The 27,107-nt window shown below is 34.8% G+C and overlaps 1 protein-coding gene across 9 annotated transcripts in view; it reads right to left on the minus strand.

Annotated features, from left to right (window-relative positions):
- The window catches only part of RAPGEF2 (Rap guanine nucleotide exchange factor 2), a 218,203-nt gene that overhangs the window by 31,988 nt on the left and 159,108 nt on the right, over positions 1 to 27,107 (minus strand). For all 9 annotated transcript variants that reach the window (XM_087816523.1, XM_087816524.1, XM_087816525.1 and 6 more), the window contains 4 exons: positions 15,335 to 15,466; positions 7,763 to 7,940; positions 2,599 to 2,735; positions 1,818 to 1,976 (listed from right to left, as the gene is read on the minus strand). In XM_087816523.1, coding sequence (XP_087672649.1) covers positions 1,818 to 1,976; positions 2,599 to 2,735; positions 7,763 to 7,940; positions 15,335 to 15,466 — 606 coding nt within the window. The remainder of the gene's footprint in view (positions 1 to 1,817; positions 1,977 to 2,598; positions 2,736 to 7,762; positions 7,941 to 15,334; positions 15,467 to 27,107) is intronic.

Raw genomic sequence — 27,107 nt, forward strand, 5'->3', positions numbered from 1 at the left:
AGGTTAGATCTATTTAAACTGGTACTTACTAGTCTGTAAGAGAAATTCACACCTGACTGTTCACACATTGAAGCGTGTAGGGCAGGGCTAAGAAATGCCTGGGGCAGAGAAGGGAAAAGGGAGCTGGAGAGAAGGGAAAGAAAGAGAGGGATGGAAAGAAGGAAAAAGAAAAGAAAGAGACATATGTGGGGAATGGAAAACCATTACCAGTCACCTGGTACCATACATAGGATGTCGACACCTAGCCCTGCCTTCATCCTTCAAATCAAACAGGGAACAAGAACACACTCCAAGGACAGAACTGGGGAGCAGCATACAGAGAAGGGATCAAGAGCAAATACAACCTTGAACATATTGTGGGGTCCAAATAAACAGAAATAAATGTTACATTTAATCCAGTCACTAGTGCGTCCTTAGGCTTAACATAAGCTCCAACAGAAATCATATAAGCCAATATTTATTTTCAGAACCCACTGAAATGTAGGAAAATGAGGTCCAATCCTAAGCCAAGTTGCTTCTTCTTGGTGAAGAGAACACCATTTTTGTTCATGTCATTCAACACCCGTTGATTGCCTACAATGTGCTCAGTGGAATAATTGCAATTTATGAAGGGCATCTTATGGATAAACGAAATATGATTCTCATTGTCCTTCACATCTCCTAACAAGATGATCTAACATTTGTACTTTCTGACAGATAATTAAGAGTTGATTATATTTAGAATGCTCTTCTGTCATTACATATTCAAACCATTTAATTTATAGCCTTTTTTTCCCCTCTACGGTGCTCACAGAAAGAATCATTTGGCAACACTGCTTTGATACTTTTGCAAGATGATTTTATTTATAGTCATGGTCATTTTTCCTTTTAGTGAGAAAAATGCTTAAAATGAAAATGAATAGTATTTAACACTTATCAGACACTATAAATATTAAGTGATGGTCTTTTAAAATAAAGCATATTCAAAAGTATTTGACTAAAGACAAATACAATGAGGACTTAACATTAATTAGCCTAAGTCCAATCTTCTGGTTTATTTATGTAACAATATTTTATCTTTCAAAGATCAAATTTTTAAGAAGAACAAATTATAAACACTTGATAACAAAAGCATCTTAAATTTACTTCTCACTAATATAGAGGTTACCCATTATATTAATTTAATTAAATTTCACATTTGGTCTCAATATTTTCTCTAGTCTTTAATTAATGAATATTAACATAGTATCAGCACTGACATTTTAGCTATCAAGTATTTCCCTTATATCAGCAGTTATTTTTAAAAAATATATATCTTTATTGATTTCAGAGAGGGGAAGGGAAAGGGGGAGAGAGAGAGAGAAACATCAATGATGAGAGTCATTGATCGGCTGCCTCCTGCATGCTCCCTACTGGGGATCGAGCCCCCAACCCAGGCATGTGTCCTGACCAGGAATCGAACCAGGATCTCCTGGGTCATAGGTCGATGCTCCACTGCTGAGCCACGCCAGCCAGGCTACTAGCAAGTCTTTCTATTGAGTCGTACAAAGATTAATTTTCACGACTTCTAAAATTAATTCCTTATTTTGTATGTATTTAAATAAAAACATTGCATAACTGTATCAACACTTAGTCTTGTGTAGTTCTAATAACTTTAAGGGAGATTTATTTTTAATTTCCTGGGGCATGATAACATTAAAACACTAAAAGTAATAGTCCTACTTTAAAATCTTACTTATAAATCTAAAAGATGAGCTATTTATATAAACATAAAGATCTTAACACAACTGCATATATATGTTATTAAACATAAACATTTTTTAAATGATATTTTATACCTGGCAGTCATCCACCTTTGTTCTCATTACTCCTTTCATATATTCTTTGTCCATAGTAGGAGAGACACCAAAACTATTTCCCATGCATAATATTTCTGCTTTTCCATCTGGATAAGTCACTTCTACAGAACCATTCAGAATCACTGACCAGGAATCCAGCTAATTCAAAAAAGGAAGACAAAGCAGAAAATGACATCATGATCATGTAGCTGTAAACGCTAGAATGGTCCCTACAAATGACTTAGCAGCTCTTTCATTCTAAAGATTGAACAAGTAAGTTAACTATTTACCAAATTCATAGAACAAGCAATAAAGCACAGCCATGTATCTACATATCTATACATGTCTCGCACAGGGTGCACATCATGCCGCTCTCTAAATCTGACTTTGCATATTCTTCTCTACAATGACATAAGAGGGAAAATTTCTTCTGTTCCCCAAAACACATGTAGTAAACAAGGAAAAATGATCACCACTGCCTCAATGAGAATATTAGTTTCTTCTGACAAAAGGCATTACATTATGAACATTTAAGTTATAAAATCCATAAAGTTAACACAAAAATATCTCTTAATACTATTTAAAATATTGTAAATAACTGAAAATAAAATAATGGATTTGGACTACTTTGACATCATGAGCATTATCATAATTATTGACTTATTCAAAGCCGTTGTCTATTTTTTTTAAGGAGAAAAAGGTAAGAATTGGGTTTTTGTTCATTTGCTGTATTGACAGAACTCAATCAGAAACTTTTTAAGCGGTAGAGATATTTACTAACCTCTTCACCGTCATTTAACACTATGGTCCCGGCTCTTTCCACCACTGCAAATACCATTACAGCACAGAGTTCTCGTCTCACCGACATTGTCATATTGGCAAAGGCAGGCAACTGGTGCATAAATTCCAAGAGTTGTTCTGAAAAGCAAAAGTGCTTAGTGTAAAAATGACAACTTTTTTAAAAAACCAAGCAATCAAAAAGAATGCTCTAGGGTTCTTTATTTTTAAATGCCCTACAATTCGACCCAATGAAAAATATAATTATCTTCAGTACAAGTTAGATTTCTTGCAGCTCTACAAAGATGTATGTCATTATGGAAATGGTAATATTTCCTTGTTGTTTCAGGAGCAACAGTATACACTGTAATTCGAATTCTAATGGCAATGACTAAATTAATAAACTTCAAATGAGAAATTTCTGTTGAAAATTAGCTGTGATATTATTAAAGGCTTATTAAGGGGTGAAATGATAAGCTGAAATGAAACAGAGCTCTGAGAATTCTCCGAAGCCATTCTAGCCCATTCCAGTGTCTTTTGGGCAAGTGGATGCCCAAAACAGTGAGCAGAAATAACTACCTTCAATCTAAAGATATTCCATTATTTAGAAACCAAGAGGTATTTTTCAATGGATCAGAACTAGTCAATTAAAATTTTGTATTATGTGACAGATGCAAATGACAATACATTATTTCTTATCCCACAGATTGACAAAAAAAAAAAAGTTTGACCACTCTGCTGGTGATGCTATGGAGGAGCGTTTACACTTTGGTAGAGTTCTAGTTGTTGACAAGATTGATGGCTTCACAGTCCTTTCAAGTCCTGTGGTCTCTATTTTTAATTTTCTCTATCATTATGTAGCTTTACTAATTACTTACTAAATTCTTTCCTTACTCTTCCACATGGCTCTGTGAGGTACATGATTTGTTTGTTTTTTTCACTTCACAGGGAGGAAACAGAGGCTCAAAGTCATATAATTAGGAGGTGGCAGTGACATGATTCAGGACTGTCTGCTTCCAAAGTTCATGCCGGACATTACAGGTAGTGATGAAGAGCACAAGTGTGTGTCAGACATCATGTGAATACTTCCTAGTTATATTATTTTGGGAAAGTTGATTAATTCCCTTAAGTCATATTTTTCTCATTTGTAAAAAAAAACACACATTATACATACCTTTATTGTGAGGATCAAATTCAATAAAGATCAGTCATTAACACAGAGTAAATATTTAATAAATGAAAACTGCTACTGTTGCCTTTATTATTATATTCATGTCTTTCAAACTTTTAGCGAAGTAAAAATTCCACTGTATTTTTCTTGTTTCCACATAATGAAATTCTCTCTATGCATATTCCTTCTATCTATTAAGATTTGTGGCAAACTTTATGTTGTTGGCTATTGTTTGTTAATTGCAAGAACAATGTAGAATAGAATATATTCTATATATGAATGTATATTACATATACATATAAATGTATGTTACATTTTCCGAAGGTCAGACTGGGTATTTTCTCTGGTTCAACTGGGTAATGTCTGCTCTGATTAGATCCTACGTCATCCTTCCTGTGTAAGACTTTTCATCATACAGGGTGGCCTCGGTAGTCAGGAGCATATCAATGACAGGTGGTACCCAGGGACTCTGTCCAATAGGACAGTGTTCTTCAACTTGAGCCAGACTGATGTGTCAAGAATTCATTTTACTGTTGCAACCAACATTTAAAAAGAAAAAAATGAAGGAAGAGTATGAAAGCACATCCCTTACAGAAAGAACGAGCAGGTGTGTTTGTATTATTTATTCCTGGGACAGCAATAAAGCAATTTTGAAAGCACTGCAAGAGATAACCCGTATCTATTACATGTGACAGGTAGGGATCATTGTTTTACAAATGCACTGACCTTTTCATTTGAAACATAAAGGCAAATAAACAAGTCGTGGTCCTCCGACTAGCACGTCACAGCTCTGCTGTTTCCAGCCTGTTTTCTTAGCTACTACCCTCACTCCTCATCATAAGGTATTAAAATATTACCTACAAGACCAACCATTTTACTTGTTTTCTTCCCCTAGTAAGAGCCAAATTTCTTTGGACAAGCAAAGATTCATGGTCTTAAGAAAAATATGAGATTGGAGGCTGGCAGAAATATTTTCAATTTAACATAATGTTTAGATAATAATAAAAGTCAAATTACCAACATGCGTATGATTGAACAACCTGAAGTATATGAATATGAAGTATAAAATATATTCCCTAATCCTAGCCATAATGATCTGAAGTGCCTGGCACAGACATTTTTCTTGCTTTTTGGCAGATTCCTACTCCATTAGTAGATCATAAAATCAATGTGTGATATATGAATAGTGACTAACATTCAAAAAAACAACAACAGGATAGAAAATATCCATGCATCAGATATAATGATAAATAATATAGGAGAAAGAAAATACTTAAGAATAGGAAAATGTCCGTAATTCTTCAGGCTCAGTTGAAAAACAATAAATAAATAAATAAACATATAAATAAATTAATATATATATTTTTAATCTGTGGAGTTTTTGGGGGGTACACTAAGGAGGGAAAAAGACATTCTTTGAAAGGGATCACAGTAGTTCTTTGCCTTAATGTGTCAAGGCCTCAAAACAAAAAATTAAATTAACCATTCAATAATTGGCTACCCACAAATTATGAGTTGGAGACCAAAAATGAATAAAGTCCTTTCCTTCAAAGTAATGAAACAAAGGTACACCTAAGAATCTAGGAAAACCCAAAGAAAAAATTTTAATTCCTGCAGTTTTAAAAATATAAGATATTAACATTTTCATTTGATTCAACTGCCCATCCCATCCCAAACACACATCATCCCTTCTTTTTTGTGAGGGTAGAGGAAGGCGGTTAGGAAGAGGCATCTAGAGAAAATATTAACTGTACAGATGTTTGTAGTTCATATGAAAGATGTCTGTTTTAACTAAATACTGGAAGATGAGTTTGATTTAACAAGAGTAACAGCAAAAGACAAGGCTTAAGAGTTCTCCTGTGTGGTTTTATTTTGCGGAGATGGAATACAAGATCTAAGATCTCGTGTAGATCAAACAACACTCTTTAGGCCTTATCTTTAATGATAATGGTTTATTATTTTATATAAAAGTATATTTGAAAAGAGCAAGCATCAGAATCACTGCTGTTTGCAAGAGAATTGGTGTTCAAGGAAAATGTTATTCACTGTAGAGATTATATCAACAGGCACATTTAAAAAAAAGATAGCTTTGCATTATTTTGTAGGAATCAGCATAGTTCTTGCTTTCCAGAAACACCTCAGATATAAAGTGAAAGTCTTACATTTTTAGGAATGATATGCTACACATATTTTAACAACAATCGTCATTTTCTTCCATAACTATACTAAAACAAACATATTCAAAAGAGAAGATACATTAGCTCACAAAAGGATAACTTCCACATCAATCTGTTGATAAGCAGTGTTCAATCTACTTTTTAAAATGCTATGAGCAAGGATTCTGGAGTAAAATGGCCAAATGAACACACTTCAACTTCATTCTCTCTTTAAAACTATAATAAAGAGATTTTAAAAAAGAAGTTGGCGAAGACAAAGAGAATAGAGCGAAATATAATTTTGGACAGTGGAAATCAGATGAACACGTGTTATCAGACAGAGAAAGCAAAACCCTATATTTTCAGGGGGTAAAACAGAACCACTCCAATTCATGCCACAGAACCCTCAAAAAACTTAGAAACTACCAGCACCTTCGGAATGAGGAGTGGTGGAGGCAGAGAAGGAAATGGGCTAAAATAAGGAGGAATAAGAGGTGTGTATTTGAGAAGCAGTTAAGCCCCTCACTCCAGCAGAGATCTAGGGGATAATTATCCAGAAAAGGTTAATGCAGAATTCATTTCATACCAGAGGCCAAAGGCACAGCTGGTTCCTCTTCCTCATTTCATTCAGTTCTGAGACCTTTAAATAGGAATTACTAGCTCTACCTTCCTAAAAAAGTCTCCTGTTCACTCTCCTCCCCTACCTCCATCACCCCTTAATCCCACTTTATTCTTCAGACTGCAATACAGCAAAGACCTCATCTGCCTTCCTACCCACTGAGATGCCAAGACCCAGAAAAATGCTCAGTACATACATAGAAGGTGCTCAGTCTAACGGAATGGTTATCACCACCACATGATATTCATCAATAGCTAGCAATTCCTAGAAATGACTTTATTATATTTTAATACCTAATCCAAGGTTTTGCTTTTCCAGCCTTCATTTCCTAGCATATGCACAGAGCTTAAATGATAAAAGTTTTTCTTCATACATAATGTATGTCTTCCTCAAACACATACGCAGCACACACCCCTCATAATGGTGCCCACATTGTCCTATATCCAAGCTCAACAGATTCAGTTCCCTGAATTTCTCTTCAAATACATACTGGCCCAAAATGAGTTGGGGGAGTGGTAGAGCAGGTAACTGGCGCTCAGGTAAGTGTGGTTGCAAATTCCAGACCTGTGGTGGGGAGAAGACTCCAACAGAAGTTGCTCTCACTCCCAGAATTGACGAAGCCAGAGTGCAGAAGGCGTCCTCAGACGCTAACCATTGTCACACAACCAACTCTGGCTCCAACGGGAAAGGTGGGTAAAGGGAACCTCAAGGAAAGGGAGAGCTCTTTAACCTTAGGGTGCACTTAAAAAACTCAACTCTCACTTGACATTCTGCTGTCTCCTTCCACTCAGTCTCATCTTCATATGGAATCGGAGTAGAAGCAAAGTCATCTATATGACAATTTTACAAACTGCCACGTGACCAATGTTTATATACAGAAAACATGAGCTTAATAGGAGTAGTGCTCACAAGAAAATTAATAGAAGTAGTACTGCTTGGAAGACTACATTTAATTTTTTTTGTAATAAAATAGGCTAAGAAAAGGCTTATAAGGAAAGGCTTTGTTTTTCTTAGAAAGTTTTATTTGTAGACTCTTAAAGACATGGACAGTAAAAGTGATTAAAAAAAAAACTTTTTTCCAACAAATGCTACTGGTTATACAAGGAAAATTTGTAAATTAATGAATTTTAAAGCCTGCTATTGTTGGGCTCTATTTTATCAGATAACTTTGTTTTTAAATACTTTAAATTGCTCTTAGGTTCATTTTCTCATCTGAACTTACCAATGTCATCATCTGTCCTGTCAATGGGGTCCTTCTCCAGGCAGTCTCGCACAATGTCCCTGCTCATCAGAGGGTCCGATGCCCTCTCGATGTCTTCTTCATCATCGTCGTCCTCGGAATCCACTGCTGTTTCCGGCAACCCACTCAGGTCCATATCACCAGCCTCACTTTCTGTGGCCTTAAAACAAACACAAATTTTTTAAAACTATTTTAAGTAAATATTTTGTACCCAAAAGAAATAAGAACAAATCTAGTTTAAAGTATTAATTTTTTTATTATATTAATTTTTCGCTAACAAAGTTACATGTGTTCAACATCAACAAATACTTATGCACCAAGCACTATGTGAAATAATTTACTTCAACAAAAATTTTAGGATTAATAACTTTATCTCAATATTTTTTATTTCTTATCTCAGCTGTCCCATGGCATTTAAAAGACAGTAAAATGACGAAAAAGGTAGTTTATGTTTTCAATCCAATTTTTTAAAGAGAGAATGGCTTAAACTCAATATTTTCTAAAGTTTAACAAAAAGAATTTTAATCACATTTTCAGTTTGTCAGGTACCATTTCCTGAACTAAAATACGTATGTACATTATAAGAAAAACCTAAGGTGAAAAATAATTAAAGACAGAATACCTAATGAAAACAGAGTAACTGAAAATGGAAAACCTGAAGTCTATAGAACAGCTCTCTAAACAAAGCCTTAATAAATACTACTTAATAAATACCATTATGAGCAGAGGTGTTCCAGCTGGGAGAACAATAAGGCCTGTGGCCAAGGCAGAATCAACTGTGGCACGCTCAGAAACACATCACCTAATTTAAATTCAGAATTCACAGAATTGTCTGAATTCTAGAATGAAACTGAAGCAGAACCTGATGTGATATAGTATGGCAAGAATGTGCTCAGAAAAACTAGGCCAACATTGTTGTTATTGGCATATTATTTCTGAACTCTAGAAATGTGACAATTTGCTAATGCTTGTTTCTGATTACATTTTTACCAGTTTCATCTTTACACTGAGGATGATTATTCATCACCACATATATATAAATATATATATATATATATATATATATATATAAATATATCTTTATTGATTTCAGAGAGAGGGAAGGAGAGGGAGAGAGACAGAAACATCAATGGTGACAGAATCATTGATCAGTTGCCTCCTGCACACCCCCGACTGGGGATCGAGCCTGCAACCCGGGCATGTGCCCTGACCAGGAATCGAACCCCGATCGCCTGTATCCTAGGTCAATGCTCAACCACTGAGTCATGCCCAGTCAGGCCATCACCTTATATTTTCAAATTTACAATCAGTCCTCTATATAGACATTCTTTAATATTAGCCCAGAGTGAAGAAGGGACACTACCGAAAACAAAAACAAAACCAGAAAATTCTTTTAAATACTATAGTTATATACCTTAAGGCTTTTCTTTAATTTGTAAACATCTAACATATGGTAAGAGATGAAAAATATATTAATACCTTCTCAAAGAAATAATTATCATTTAAGTAAATTATATTTGTCTTAAATAGACCCAAAAGACTTTCAAATGTGAATTGGATTAATTACTCCAAAGCTGAGCCCTCCACCCCACTTGTGTAAATGATTCTTAGTTGTTTACTGTTATGTGTATTCCATTCTTTAAGAAACTATCCATAAAATGACATTCACTAAAATAGTAAGATTATTTTATTTAAATAAATATCTATTTTATTTTAAAATACTACAAAATTCCTTTTAATACTTTGTTTGAAATAAATAACTTTTGTAGGACCCTACTAATTTCATATCACTTTCTCGTGGCAGTGAGATGTTTGGAGACAGAGTGAAGTGAGAGTTTAATGAACACCAGCTGGTCTACGGAAGGGTATTCGACTTAAGAGAAATGCCTGGAACCTAGTAGTTACTGAATTTGTTTTTACTGACTCAACACACAAACTCAGAGTTTAATAGTTCAAACCTCAGCTCTACTACTATTCATGACGTGACTTTAGCTAAGTCCCTTAACCTCCATGAAACCAGTTTTATTACCAGTAAACTGGAGTTACATCTATTCTTGGATCAAATAAGGAAAGGAAAGCCAATTACGGGTTCCATAAAAAGTTCTTTCCTCAAGGGGACATACTTTTCGTATCAGTAGCTGCATACCTTTACCTCTTCCCATCCTTTTCATGAGCCTCGCACACAATTTATACTAGCAGAATTTGTCAAAAACAAAACCACAAAAAACTAAACACACACAAAAAAACTCTGTTAAAACCTCAACCCTGCCCGGCCGGGTGTGGCTCAGTGGTTAAGAGTCGACCTAGGATCCAGGTGATCAGGGTTCGATTCCCGGTCAGGGCACATGCCCGGGTTGCGGGCTCGATCAATGACTCTCTCATCATTGATGTTTCTATCTCTCTCTCTCCCTCTCCTTTCTTCTCTCTCAAATCAATAAAGATATATTTTTTAAAAAAACACCTCAATGCCTTACATACTGTGAAAAACTTCTTTCAGGCTAACTGCATTCTTTAAATTCTGGCTAAATGGCTAATAAAATAACTGTAAAAACAGCGATCCTGTACTGAACGTCTACCATGTATCTAGAACTACATTTGATGCTTTTAATACATAATAATTAATCTTCACAATTCAGCAAATTAGGTTGCCCCCCCTTTTTTTTAATCTTCACCCGAGGATATATACATTTTAATTGATTTTAGAGAGAGAGAGAAACATTGATCGCCTGGACATGCCCTGACTAGGAATTGAATCCGAGACCCTTTGGTGCACAGGACAACACTCCAACCAACTGAGCCACCCTGGCCAGGGTGGATTGCCCCTATTTTATAGATGAAAAAAAACACTAAGGGAAATTAAATAAATTGTTCAATATAAATAAAACCAAGTAATTGTTGAGGGACTCAAAATCCGGTCTAACTAACACAAACTACTAAATATTTTGCACTACTATACTTTGCCTAGTTTTCTCAAAAGACTGTCTTCATAAAGAAAATAGTTAATATATAAAATGTTTTCTGCTTTGTTAAGTCATAAAACATAAAATGTTTAAAAATATATATTTGCATATAAACATAAAACACTTGTTAATTTCTAGCTTCCTCCAAACTATAATATTACTAAGATTAATGCTCATCTTTAAGCTCTTTTATTCTAAATAATGATATGCACACAGACACTTTGAATTTAAAAGGTATTTGACTGTATTTGTCTCAGGAGCAAGAAGAAAGGCTTATATATTTTAGTTAGGCAAATAACTTCTGTCTTAAACTAATTTATCTTTCAAATGTATAACCTAACATACACATTACAGCTAGATGCATATTATAGCTAGATGCACATTATAGCTAGATTCATAATCTCAAAAAAACCTATTAATATTCTCAGAAAGCTCCATGATTTTTTAAATAAAAATAAATTAAAAAATACAGTTCTTAAAGCCAATTTATTTTGCATTTTTAAAGGTTATCAAGAAAAATAACAAACTGAGGAAATATTAAATGCCATAAAGCTCTAGTGAAGTCTTAATTTAACTAAAATAAAAATAACTACTGCCTGGCTGGAGTGGCTCAGTTGTATGAACATTGTCCTGTGCATGGAAAGGTTGCCAGTTTGATTCCCTGTCAGGGCACATACCTGGGTGGTGGGGTTCAATCTCTAGTCTGGGAGTGTCCTGAAGGCAACCAATCAATGTTTCCCTCTCACACTGATGTTCCCCCTCCCTCTCTCTTTCTCTCTCTCTCTCTTCTCTCCACCCTCCACCCTCTTTCTCTCTCTAGGCATGTCCTCAGGTGAAGATTAAAAAATAAACAAAAAACTACTATACATGTTTTACTTACTACTTAAAAATCATTTACAAAAATACTTTTTGCTTATTAAATATCCCATGCATGGATCCCCATGTTTAAGAGGGTTGCTTAATAGTATTCTTGATGTAAATAAATTTTGAGCAGAATTTCAAACATACATATGCAGACAAAACCATATACTATGTAGAAAGTATGAAAATATATTTCAAAATAAGTATAATGCTTGCATTACGTTTAGTTTGTGTATCATAATTAATGCTGTTCCTAATTTTATACTATCATATATTTCAACATAGGCTTTCAAAATATGTATATGCCTAAAAGAAAAGAACAATTCTTTAATGCTTTTAATGTAAATTGTTAGGTTTCTTTCAAAAAATTAATAATCCTAATAGGTATAAGAATGTCTATAAATATTTATTATAAGAATGCCTGTATTAATTTGATAGAAAAAATATTTTCATATTTAAATCCTCACTTACTTAATTACTAATGTTTTAAGTATTTTAAGGTATAGGTACTTACCTATACTTCTGCAAATTACCTACTCTCATCCTTTGAATATTGTTATATTATGAGCTGAATATTCTTATTAATTTGCTTGAGTTATAGTCTGACTTTAAATGACTCAGTTGGATCTTTTAACTATTAAATTTTTTGATCATTCCTTATTTACTTAAGAATCTGAAAACTCTTGGAATTTAATCTTAATTATGATAGAAAGTAAGACTATAAAATGATTCCCCAACCCCAAAGACCATTTATTGAATAACCCATCAGTTTCTTCATTGATTCGTGAGGTCTCCTGTATTACTACATCCTTACATATGAGTTCCATTTTGCTTGAACTCTCTGTTCTATTGATCTGTCTATTTCTGTACAACTATTTCCAATCCACCGAAGTCACTGCTCTGCTAATCACACCATTTAGTCAGGACCTTCTCATGGCTGGAAATTGTATTGTCTCATATCACCAACTTAGCCATCCCACTTTCTATCACCAGCACCCTCCTACTTGCTTTGCTTCCTTCCATCTTCCATCTGCTTTTAAGGTAACTTATTTTTCCCCCCAACTGAAGCATGATCTTCAGTCTTCAAGACTCTACTACTCTCTATACTTAGCTCTCACACCACCAGCTAATATTTCCTAGGATAATATTTCAATCACATTCATTAAACACATCTGTACTGCATGGCTGTGATTTTCTGGCAGTATGCTAGGCTCTAGAGAGAAAACAGACACAAGACAGAGAAGTTCCCTGACTTCTTGAGGCTGTCATTCTAGTACGCAGACAGAACACAGAAAGCAATAATCATTTCAATTAAAAATCTAAATAAAAGGACTAGCCAGGAAGAGACCAAAATGCAGGACCTATTTTTTAGAGGGGAATTAAAAAACAAAAATTCACTGAGAAGACAGTACTTACAAAAAAAGACAGAAAAACAACAACAAAAAAACAGGATCGTGTTAGGAGAAAACATTCCAGGCAGAAGACATACAAAAACAAAGCTTTGCAGTTAGAAAGAGCCTGGCATGTTGCTCCCTCCGTCTTTGTATTAATTACACTCATATAACAAAACTTCAGTTCGGGGTGAAGACAAACTTTGCTTTGTGTGGAGAAAGTTACTAAAAAGGGCAGAGGGAAACCACTCTGTATTTAAGGGCACCAACTCGATTGAGCTGCATTGCTCTGGTCAGTTTGCTCTTTTACTGTCTGAAACTACAGGAAAGCAGTAGAGAATTCAAATACAAGACTGGTTACTAATCCAAGTGCATCTGTCAGGTTTCTTCTCAGCTTGAGAATTTCTGACTTAAAGATGATAGATACAGTCTATTGGGGAATCTCTATTCAATGTTTTAGTTTTGAATAGCCAATTACTAAATCCTTAAATACGTCTATGGATCTATATCCTTATGAAGGATATATAGCCTTACAGGCTCCATGCCTGCCATCAAGTTTGAAATGAACAGCTTTTAAACTCGACTAAAATGAATCAAAATGTACAGGGATCCTCTTTTCCATCTACACCCCAAGACAAAGTCAGACTGCAGGCTGCAAGCTCCAACCACGTCGGAGCGATCTGGATTCTCACTCACACTCTGGAGACTCAGTCACTCCGACGGTAGCGGAGGACAGCAGAAGTAGCATCGAGATTTTCCTCATGAACTTACCCCAGCCTACTCAAGGTAGTGGCACATAAAGCAGGCTTCCCCCTTCGCATAAGTCTCAATAAATTATATAAACAACTTATTTCATTTTTCTAAACTTACAGTCCAGTTTGTATATATTTGAAGAAAGCGGTGGTAACTTCTACAACCTCAAGCTGTGTCCCCATTACAGATATAAAAGTATATAATCATCTCCAAGTTTAGAAGATAAGGGGTCTAATCATGATGTTTCAATTAATGTAAACTGAAGCACAGCTTTTACTTATACTGTTCATTGTCCTATTATAAGTGACATTCTTGAATAAACGTTAAAAAGATATCAGCTTCTAAAAATAGGCAGTGTGGGGGTGGGAGTGGGAGGGAGAGTTCATTTACCCTGATCCACCGCCTTGCCCTCCTCTAACACTTGAAAATGGGATTATTTCCTAAAGTCTTAAATGCAAGTTAACACTTAATTCATCAAAGTGGAAAACTTGAAAAGTTACTTTAAAGGGCCAGATTAGTTATATTTCTTATTGCAAAATAATAGAGAAATTCTTAATCAGTTAGAATCTACAAATAATTGCATTTGTGGCTATCAATCATTAGTAAGATTTCTACAATATCCTTGAATTACAGAAAAATGTGGACCTAATATATTACCTTCTTAAAAGAATATTAATTTTTTAATCTGTTCAATTTAGAACTTAAATATGTTTTGACCTAATGGCATTTAACTGTTTACTTTTAGGATTTTTTTTTTTAAATAGAAACTTGGCGCTGCCTAAATACATCAATGACCCTGAAACACTATGTTTCTAAAGAAAGGTACTTTTATCAGTCTTATACCACAATTCCTAAGAAGCCAAGAATTACACTTTGTAAAGTATGTATTATGATGTTCTTTTTGTTTCAAACAATCCAAAATCCCATATTAGTAATACATAATTAAAGACACCCCCCCAAAACCCAGTTTTGTATATTTTAGTCACTTTTCCTAAATTTTCATTTTCTAACTCAATGAATTATTTATTAACAATTAAATAAAATTAAAATTATTTTGCTTTTAAAACATTTTTTTAATCCCATAGTTCTAGTTTCTTTTCTGTTCATCAATATCATGAAAATTTATTTTAAATACATAGCTAAATATATAGGTAATAAAAAAGTAAGAAAAACAATGATCCAATCTTAATAATTTCTTCCTTTTGTCATTTTCAAAACTTTAATAAGAAAATCTTACTATAAAAGCATACTACTGTAGTTTTCCCCTACAATTTTAGTTTAAAAAGTCACAAACCTAATACGACCATTCTCAAATTAAAAATATATTTAAAGTCAAGAGGAACATTTCCATTGTAACTCTATTAAAAATTCTGATAACTCATAATAGCAGAGGCAAATACAATTAGACAGTACTTTTACTTCCTAAAACAAACTACAACATACTGTATGTCTGTGTGAAGCATAAATATTAACATTTTATGCCCGTGGATGCACATCGAGTTACTTTATAGGTTCTATCAATTAATAATCCACAAAACTCCTTGGAATGCATGAAAATGAAGCAAATGACAAGAAAAACACCTTCTTACCTGGTATATATCAGAAAGACTGCTGCTTCCAGAATCACTAGTGATACTACATCCTGAGTGGCTGGAAGAAACGTGGGTCACCTGTGGGTGGAGACTATCAGTGAGGTGTAGTTTTGTGAAATCTGCAGGAAGCTATGGAAGGAGCAGGAAAAACTAGGTTACAATTTGAATCAAGAACTCCAAGAAGACATTTAAAAATTAGATTATACTCTACTCCACATTATTTAGTCAAATACATTATTAGAAAAGACTTTTCATTTTTCAAATTCAGAAATGACTAAAGATTGTCCTATTTACCAAAAATCACACAAAATTCTTTAAGTTTATGGGCATTCATTGAACCTCAAATTATACCAAATTCAATGTTTAAATAGGTAGGTTTGGTGGTTATGATGAACTTAGGTAACCGTTAATTCAATGAGCTAAAAATTTCAACTTACACACCAATGAGAAAATTAGTCTACTAGTACTTGTTAGACATTGCAAATGCAACTTTGTGACAACAGACAGCTTAAATAAGAAAACAGGCTTAAGGATTTTTATATCCCCAAATCATGTTTAAAGATTATTTTTAAAATGAGCATCTTAGAATTGATGAAGTGTGTTATCATACAAGTAACTGTATTTACGTTCTATGGAGAAAACATAAAGAATGCTCTCAAAGAACTCAGAATTGAGAAAGTTATGGACAACACTTACGTATCTATACACAAATGTCAATTTTCTACTTGTCCATGCTTAAACCCTAAATAAACAGAACCTCTATTGAACAGGCTCGCTAAGCATCCCTCAAGTGCTTCCACCACTCTCCCATGTAGCTGAGAAAATGCGTGAAAACAGAAACATTCATATGCTCGCTTAATGAGCAAGTATTTATTTAGTATTTATTACTATGTGCTAGTCAACGAATGAGATACTAAGAAAGTCCTACCCTTAAGCATTCTGTGCTCTAATAAGTGATTACCAATTCTTTTGAATTAACAAATATGCTCTCTATAATATCACACTTACAATACTACTGGCCAATAATACACATGGCATTTCAAAATCTATGCTGATAACATCATGCAATCCTGATATCATTCTCTTTCCTGTCTGCCTAATGGTCCTAGTTAGCTGCTGAGTAATAATAAATATACAAACTAATTGTCAAAATAAAACTTATGAATTTACCTTAACAACATCCCCTCCTTTTCCTTTGATTTCATCCCTTCACCCCCCTAAAAAACCAGATAGATGCCACTCCATAGTTTAGAATAAGCGCCCCAAGGGAGGTGATTCAGGTTTAGGACAATGACCAGTGGGTTTTGACACCTCAAAGTCCCCAAACAAAGAGGCAAAATGTATTTACATCCACAATCATTCAGACCTGAACTCAATACGCAGATTATGATAGTAACATTTACTATAGTCTGTACAGCAGTATTTTTTAAGTTCATAAGACAAAGTATCCAAAAGAAAGATTTAAATATGAATTTACTGAGGAACATACAATGATAAGCCAAGTAAACGGATGAAAATACATACATTGGAGGAGCTCAGAGAAGGGAGATAATTCAAATGAGTGAATCATTACAAACATGAGGTATATCACCGAGTGTTTTAAAAATAAATAATTAAAGATGTAAAATGTTAAAGTTTAGGAGAATAACAATTCTCCTATAAGGAACAGAAAGGCAAATACCTCTAAATTAAGAATTTATATGTTTTATTCACAACGTGGGATAGTGAAATATTTGCAGGATGTCTTCAGAAACATTCAAAGACAGAAATTTGCGGAGATGCGTTAATGACTATGATTTTACACGTAGTTCAGCGATAAATTATCAGATCTTAAAATAATGTGTTCAAAGCCAGGATAAAAAGCCTTCATCATCCTGGCTACCTTTCCATTTAATCCAGTCACTCACCACAGAATGCAACTGGGGAAACATTACTCAGTGGCCCAGTGATTTTAAAAGGCATCAATCAATACGTGCAATTACAGAACATAAACTGATTTCTATTCATTGTCTTTTATAGACGTGACTCAGGTTGACACGTGCCATCTAGTATGATTTTAAAAAATTAACTTAAATATATCAAATGAAGATACAACTATCTAATAAATTTTTACTCACTAAACAATTACTTATTCAAGTCTCATAGGATTCTTCTGTTAAGTATCCATCAGACGGTCATCTTTCCTAACTAAGAATTCACTGTGTGAAAGGCAACAGGAATTATAAGAGCTCTAAATCTAATAGAGACATAGATTCAGCCTTTATATAGACCACAATCTATTCCTCTGTGCCTACTTGCAGCCACAATACCAGAATTATGTAGCTATGTTAAGCTAAGAACCGTAAAGACTGTTTAAAAGAAAAGAGTAAGTATTTTCACTGTTAAGACTTCAATTCTAATTTTATAAATACTTATTGAGAACCTGCTATGTCAGACACTTTGTTAAGAACATGGAACATCAACGTGCATAAGACAGTCCCAATTCCAAATTTAACTTCTACTATCCAAAAAATCATTGAAATAGGTGTTATGCACAAAAGAAAACTCAGTTTTTCAAAATATGGATTTCATCTCCCAATACCCCCTATGTTCTCTGCAGAAGAGCATGAAATAATGTTATATTAAACTTAGAGTAAATAGATTCTATGTTTAAGAAAGCTTAAAATGTTTTCCCATAGACTGGGATAACAGTATCATGATTAAATTTTATTGACAGTACACATCAGCCAAGATTATGGAATGGGAGAAATTTGGTAGTTGTTCCCTTATGGGAAAAAGAGTCTTAAGTGCACACTTGGTCCAGCCACAACGATCTAATAGGAGAGACTGAGCCTATCCACGCCAAGGGGAAATGGGTCCAAGAGACAAATGAACTGTACAAGGATTGGGAGTCAGGGGCAAACACCGGCACAAGCACCCATGTTTAAACCTAAGGGCAATAGGGTAACACAGAACCCCTAGGAAGACAGTAACTCGTGTTCTGAATAAAACATACCAAAAAAAGGGACACAGCATGCCAAAGACAAGATTTATCCCAAACTTTTCTAGGCTTGACGCAGTGCCTATTTAAATTACTATCAGTATGCTATCAAATTTCAGACTTTAAAATGGGGCTGTGAATTATCTGACTCTAGACACCATTTATAATAATAATTTTTTTAAAAAAATAGAATTTTTAAATACTGGTACTATATAACAATTACCTAAATAAAATTAAATAATTATATAATTAAAAGGAAAATCAACACATTTTATACGTTTTGATCTTAATGCCAATATATTTCACAGCAAAGAAATCTTATATTTTTCTTATTTAAATATTTTTATTTTAATATTTGATTATATGAATATATTACTGCTCAAACTTTTCCTGATAAAGTAACCTAATACAAAACTTGTGAATCACAACTGTAATAAACTACTGTTAGGCAAATGACTAAATTATAGTTTAACAATAAACACTACTAAGTGCATAACAAACAACAATGGTTATATTGAAATTAGATTCTTAAATGCATAAAGTTATCAAAAACGTAAAATTAATCATAGTTTTGTTAAATCTGGGTATTAATTATATAATATCTTGTTTTATTTTCTTTTTGGGGAGAAACAGGGATGCTATAACATTAACTTTAAACAAGAAGTAATACACAAACGACTTAATTCTCATATATGAACAGGCATTTGATAATCTTTGATTAATTAATTAATGATTGACATTTATAAAATTACTCACTAATAAATGAGCTCTATTTTGAACATAAATACAATGAGTGTGGATGCCTTGATGTTTCTGACACCACTAAGTAAATACTTTGTTGAATTGGTGAAATTCCTCAAAGTGGTGATAATGTAGCAGAGACTAGCGTAATAGCTGCCTTTTCTTCCCCCAAAGAACTTATTTATGTTCATGTTTTCAATCTCAATGAGGAAGAGCCAGTATACTATTGGACATGTAATGGAAATGTGATAGTTTCATGTTCCACAATGCATTATTACCACATTGCTGAAAAATGCAAGTCAGAAAACAAACAAAACAAAAAACAAAAAAATACTGCCATCAGTTGAAATGTATTTAGCTGAAAATTCTCCCAACTAACCTTAGAATCACTTTATTTCAAGAAATAGTTACAACAGAACACACAAGGTTTGAGGTGATTGTTGGAATCTATCTAATCTTCCCTGGTAGTTAATACTGATTAACACTACCTAAGGTAAATTAAATATCACACTTAGTGACTAAAAACTAAGAATTTACCCAAATGAATACAGTTTTCCCCATATCATTACGGGAGTTTTGTGAGTGGTCTTTATGCTCATGTTTGCAAGTTCTGCCGGAAAGAGTTGGTACATTACTGGACACATTTCCCATATTTCTCTAAGGTGTTAGTGAAAATACAGTCTCCTACATTTCCCATTCATTCATTATTTATTGAAAACCCACGTTGAGAGGATTAAGTGAATGACTGAGCCTAAGCACTTGGAGTAGGGCCTGGCACACAGAAATCACCACAGAAATATGTTAGCTATAAATTATCACATGCTAGACTCTGTTTAAGACACAGGCCGTTTCCAGCTCTAGAATTCCTGTAGCTGGAATCTCCAACTAGATGCCAGTGGGTTACTGAGTTACTCCCAGAAAGGGCTTTAGACCAAAGTCGCCTAGTCACAGACACTATTCTCATACCCATTTCAGAACTCTAGTTGTATTTCAAAAGCAGTTCACATTTTCTTTCTCTCACACACCATCTTTCTTTTACTACTGATCTTTGCAGATCCCACTAGTTCTGACACTCTGAGCTGTTCCTATGTACAACTTGAAAAGGCAGAACTATTATTTAGTAGCTCATTTAAAAATCCACTTTATAATATGGTCAACTTTTATTTCTCTAAATCATAATATTTCTTTAAGAACACCAGAAAAAGTAAACACTCAGACTCCTGAGTACTACTCATCGTAAGTAATTTATGCCTCCCTTATGCCCCCTTAAGATATGCTCTAGATCAAGTACTTGTCCTTGAGGGCTTCACCCATCAGTGTTCCACAAAGCAAAGAGCAAGACTTTCGCACAACATACAATTTCTTTTGTTCATAAATATATATAAAGGCAAGAAACAGTTTTGCCAAAAGTGTCATGAGATAACTTAATAAACTGAGAAATCTAATAATATTTCTCATTAAAATTCATGTAGACATTAAAAAATGTTGATATGACTAAGCATTACAGAAATGGTTCTACAAAAGTTTGCTTTATATCTACTAGAGAAACCTGCCAAAATTTAACAATCTGTAAGAATTTAACATTCTCCCAGCTTCCCGCCAGGCTCAAAAGATATACGCCTCACATTAGACATGCAAAGAGTTATCTTCTGATCAAGTTCCTCCTGAGCCAAGCAACCTTGAGCAAGTTAATTAACTTGTGTGCACCTTAGTTTCTCCCGTGAAATGAATATAACACAATCCAATGACTAAGTGAAGTAATCACTGTAACCTATGGAATCTACCTTACAGATTACTCTCTCTTCTTTTTCATTCCCTCTCATTTTTCTAATCAAGGTCCTCTATCATCTTATGTTAAGATATTTTTCAAATTCAATGGAAAAAACAACCACCTAATTTCTGACACTGTCATACCTAACACTATCTTCACAGTAGTTTAAGCCTGGACTAAATGACATTGTCATGATATGCTCATAAAGCAATCCGATAAATTTTCAAATGTTCATAGCTAAGAATTCTCTCAAGATGATAACACTTGGGGAGTTTGTGCTTTTGTGTGTATAGTCTTATTATGTTTCCCTGCAAAAGCCTCCAAAACAGTCATGTACTTGGCCCAGACACATGCTGCCAGCTAGGTGCGTTTTAATCATCACTGTTTGTTCTCGCCGTCCTGGGCACACCGGCTTCTAGGGGACAGTCTGAACAGAACCACCACTGCGCACGGGGAAAAGCGCAAGGGCAGGCATGCTGCACTTCAAAAACCCCTTGCTACATTAAAAAAAAAAAAAAAATCTTTATTGATTTCAGAGAGAGGAAGGGAGAGGGAGAGAGAGAGAAACATCAATGATGAGAGTCACTGATCGGCTGCCTCCTGCACGCCCCCGACTGGGGATCGAGCCCACAACCCGGGCATGCGCCCTGACCAGGAATCGAACCTCGATCTCCTGGATCCTAGGTCAATACTCAATGGCTGAGCCACGCCCAATCGGGCTCCCTTGCTACTTTTGTACATTAAAAATAATGTTTTAGAGGGAGCTGTAACAGAGAGGAAGTGATACTAAGATGTAGCTTATACACATGAATATTGCACATGGCTTTCTATCCAAACATAAATCTTTATGTGTCAGAATTAGCTACTGAAATGTGGTAGTGACCTAGCCCTCTCCCCAGGGCAGAAAGGTCACCCTCATGTTTTTTTTAGGGTTAGTAACAAATAAATCAATCATAAACTTTATTGGCTATGGTTGGACAAATTATAATGTACCGAAAATTTCATTCCCACATTTATGAAATGGGGATATTTGAACATCCATAGAACACCCAGGACTCCCATTGAGGAAAATAAACAATCAAAATTAGGAAATTGATTGCAAGGCTGTCAGCCACAAGATTGATGTTTTCAAGCAAGCAGTGTTAGAAAGCCTTTTCTACCGGATGCTGAAAGAAAGCACTGACTAGAAGGAAACCAACACAAATGCCACTTCAAAATGGAAAAGTGGTATCGTTCAGTATAATGAGAAAGTATATGATCTGACTTAAGTGCCATATATTCCAGAATGTAAGGCTATGGCCCATTTTTCTCAAAGAGAAGGACATCAGATCACCTATATACCAGTTACTATGTGCCAGGCCCTGTTCTAAGCACCTGAAGATATATTAGCTCATTTAACAATCTTATGGAGTAGGTATTGTTATGAGCATTTTGGACAGGAGGGAACTAAGACACAGAAAAGTTAAGTGATTTGCACAACGACCATGCAGCGAAAGGTGGCAGAGCCAGACTCCAGCCCTGGATGTCTGGCTCCAAAGCACACACACGTAAGCATTTGACTGGAACATACTTACTAATTTATTAGTTGACTTGAAAAGTCTCAGGGATATTGATAAAATGATCAAATGCCTGCTTCTATCAACTTACTAATATAGTTGCTTATACAAATTTTAAAATCATACAGAAAAATATTAATTTAAATTTCTCACTCACTTTCATAAAACAAATTTATAAAAACTTTATAATCTGCATCACCAAAATCAATGACTTTGATGTCACACAACTACTTTTTGAAGTATCCACTGGAGTGTTCATTCTTTCTCAATTATTAGAGGTATATTGTTCTTCTGAATTTATATGTGACACTGTGCAACATAAGTAAAGTTGATTTTGCATTTGTCTTACAGGTTCTTTACAAAATCACTTAATATTTACTTTAGGAACTAATCTTTAAAAAGTTACAGCAATATCTCATCCTGGCAATGTTGAGGCACATTACCCAGGAAGCATTATTAAATCTGTGGAAACCATAAAACTTCTTTAACCTCTTTATGCCCGTTCCACTATGTGACCCTTGTAAGCATTCCAAGCTGGCACTGAGGTAATTTCTGTTTAATGCTCCTTATTGAAGAGTACTTTTTGCTTTTTTTTTTTTTTTTTAAAAAAAAAAAGGTAAAAAAAAAAAGGGAGAGAACTTCAGAATGTAAGAGATGGAAGCAACTCCTTTCCTGGTAGTTAATTTTGGCAGAAACAAAACCTCACCTGATATATAATTTCCCTAACATATGACAATCAGAAAGAATTATGCAAACACATACACGGAGTTAGTTATAATATAAGCTAATCAACTAATTTTATCACCTTATGGAAAGACACCTGGCATAGTGAGAGGAGTTTTATAATTAATATTGGAACCACTGAAAGTCTGTCATCTGAAAGATAGTTGTATTTTTTCAAAATAAAAAATATTTATGTGGAACCTAAAATAAAACAAATTTTATATAATTTTCCACAGAAATACTGAGGTCGTTGATTAATGATCATGTACACATGGACAAATGAAATGTCCTGTTACCTGTTAAGAAACACGGTTTTATGACGGTTTTCAAGTGACAGCTACTCCATCTCACCCCAAACACGCACAGCACATAATCCCTTTTTCCTTTTCAATTTATTTTCAACCATCAATAACCACTGATCTGAAAAGCACACATTTCTCCAAGGGATTCCAAAAAATTTCTGGATCACTCGGTCCAAGAAATTTTCAATAAAATACATGGCAACTGTTGGCACTGAGTCAGGTAATTTAAAAATCATGAGTAGCATTTCACCTATTTAAATTCTAAACTCTTCTGTGCATTTTCTCTATATGTTAGTAATATTTCCTGCCATTATTTTGGGGGCAAGTACTATGCAATAAGCAATGGGCTGAATATTTGACATCTGTTTGTTCTAATACTTATAGAGAGCCCTGACGCTGCACTTAACTGCTGAAGAAAATGGAAGCTCAAACACTGCAGTGACTTGTCCAAAGCTCCCAAGTAAAAGGCTCCAAAATCGACACCCTTTTTACTTTGTATCCTGACTCTACTTCTAACCCAATCTCTGCACGTCTTCTCCCTTAATTAAACAGTACATACCTTAAAGAAACTTCACAGTAACATAACCATAGCTTCATTTTCTAATGTAAAAACCAACCCTGTAAATATATTTTTAAGCAATATTTGTGATTATCTATATAATAATACTGATAATATCCTACAGTTGCTAAAATTTGAGTTCTCAGTCTCTAGTTTTTCAGGACCAAGTGGGATTGGTGCTGTGAACACAGCTGTCCCTGGAGAGGGAGGGTAGTTGCTGGCAATACCAGAAGACAGTTCTATGACCAATTAGACAACTTTGATGAGTGCCAAAGGGACTGTGCTCAGTTATCCCAGCTATACAAATGCTCAGGGGAATACAGAGTTAGGGAAATAAGTGTTTAAAGTCAAGGAAAAAAAAAGATTCCCATGGGATCCATGGAGGATCCTAAGCTTGTTTCCTTCTTTAACAAAAATAAACAGTTGTTTTGAGAAAGTTTCACACAGAATTAAAAGGGTTAACCCAGAAGTAATGTTTAATTCTTTAAAAATTATAAAAGCTACCTGACACCAAAAGGCAAATACACTTAGGTCTCTACACAATAAAATACCACGAAATGGCAGAGACGGGCTAGCTATTCTCTTCCAGGGAACACGGCTGACTACACTTCCCGACCTCCAGGAGTCACAGACATGCCAGCGCCACTGAGCTCAAGCCCCTGGAGTATGAGCACACAGAAGTGACGTGCGCCATCTCCACACCTCACTTATGAAAATCTTCCACCAAGACCTTCTAAGACTTATCTCCAATTATAGAGAGAGTCTCTGCTGGAAGGCAACAGAGCTTTGCATTGAACATTAGACAACTGAGTCACAAAATGGAGAGGCCTGGATCCCCGAATCACTGCTCAGAAAGGGCACTGTCCACTAAGCGATCAGGAGTCCTAGCTTTGGATTTCGTGCAAAAAAGATATAAACTTCTGTTATGTTTGAAGAATTATATTGTGTGTATGTGTTTGGTTTGATGCAACAGCTGGCATTATCTTAACTCATACAAATACCATAATAATTTTTGTTATCAGGTAGGGCTCTGATAACATCCTGACCTCATGGTATTGTGTGCAATTTGGATAAAATAAGCATTAGAGTTCCTTTACTTATTCAATCAGACACACTTTTTGAAAACCCACTTAATGCCAGTATATCAGGCACTATTCAAGGTTTTCTAAATGTAGCATTAAGATAAACTCCCTGCTCTCAAGGATCTTACAACTAGTGGGTGGAGACAAATAATAAAAAGATAATAAAGAAAGCTGTCAAATAGTGATAAGTACTTCATTGGACAAAGATTAAAAGAGAGTGATGTGCTAGAAAGTGACTGGATAGCCAGGGGAGATCTAAGATGTGCTATTGATATTGAAATGAGAAAATTGTTTTATATATTACTTTATTGATAAATATTTAAGAGTAATTCCACATAACTTAAACAGAAAATGATGTTTATTATAACTTGTATCAAGAGGCTGTCAACTAACAAGGACATAATAGCTTGTCTTGATGGATATGCCATGGGTCGTGACTCATCTGTGAAGCTGTGTCTATTCTAAGTTATCATTTATGGGTACATTAGCTATATAACTTTATTCACTGAAAATCCTACCCTAATCATCTTCTATATATGTGAGACAAACAGATACACACACACACACAGGAAACTACCTGGATTTTAAGACATCTCAGATCCTACCTCTAATGGTTCATTTCTTGATTTTATTAAAACACTACCACTTCTACTTTTCTTGTGATGAGTTTTACAACTTAGACAATAATCTTCAAATCAAAATATAGGTATATGTTATCCCTCTTAAGTTACTAACAAAAATAATAGGTATTAATTTTATGTGTCTAGTATATAAGTTTTTTCTTTACTTCAATGATAAAGACATTCATTTTAGCACTTATTTCCAAGGACTTCAAAGATAAGTCAGTTAACATTTACTCTCAAGGGCTCTATGTGTCAACCCTGGCACAGCAAATAATTTCATCATGTTAGCTCTGTCTGGAGGGCACTGTGGGAGAACTGACTGAACAATTGTGGTGCATCACTCATTGCCCAGGGCCAGCAGGAAAATATACCACATAAACTGCAAGAAGTTTCATAATTTTTTTTTCCCCTTCATCTTTCCTTTTCTTGTTTAGACTGGTAAACCTTAGACACTGCACCATCAAATGAATAGCTTGAATTACTAAGACACAGTCAAGCACACATTAATTACCTCATAAGGAGACTCTTTCCTAAAACCCTCACTTCTGCCAATGCTCCAGCATTTTTCATGACCTTCTCAGTCATCTGCAAAGATTTATTTACATAATCAATTGAGCAACTCTCTTAGCACATTCTTCCTAAATTAATACCAACATTTAGTATTCTGTCACTCTATTAAGCCTTTACTTTCCTCAAATGCCAACTACTTTCTCTGAACTTTTCTGTTAAGTGTGTATTACAAGTTAAATTGGGGAAATAGAACAGCATTAATCAATATACGCTTAGGGAATCTTATGACTGGTTTAATACAATCTGTGGTCATACAGTGTGTACATGTGCGTGCATAAAAGCAAGCACTACTAACTTGAAAATGTCTTTAGATATAAACAGTTTAACATCCATAATGTAGAAGTTCCAGAGCCTCAATTCACCTTAGGCAAAAGCAAGAACTTATAAATTAACCAAGCTTCCACTACAGGTGAGAACACTCTAATATGGGTTTGCAAAGGTTACCCCATTTCACTGTTAAGCCCTACCACTGTCTTGCTTCTGCAAGACTATTACATTTCCCTTTCGATCTCTTCTCCGTGTTGCAGCCAGAGTAAACTTTTAGAGAATGATAGAAAAACACACACCTGATTATATCAATCCCCTGCCAAAAATCTTTCAGTGGACTCTCCTCCTCAGGAAAAGCTCCCCTCCTAACCACTGCACCCACTACCTTCTTTTGATCTTTTCACACACCTCTCAGCCCCTCTTCTCTGTACTGGACACATAGAGCTGCTTATGGTTATTTAAAATGCCACTCTCTGTACCTTGCTCCTGAGTCTTCACGGTTCCCTCCTCCTAGAAGAATACTCTCACCCTCGGGATTGCTAATTCTCTGAACTCTCCTCCTGGAGGTCAGATTCTTGTAAGATGCTCCTGTGATG

The sequence above is a fragment of the Miniopterus natalensis genome, chromosome 4 (assembly GCF_054644295.1).
Source record: "Miniopterus natalensis isolate mMinNat1 chromosome 4, mMinNat1.hap1, whole genome shotgun sequence".
NCBI lineage: Eukaryota > Metazoa > Chordata > Mammalia > Chiroptera > Miniopteridae > Miniopterus > Miniopterus natalensis.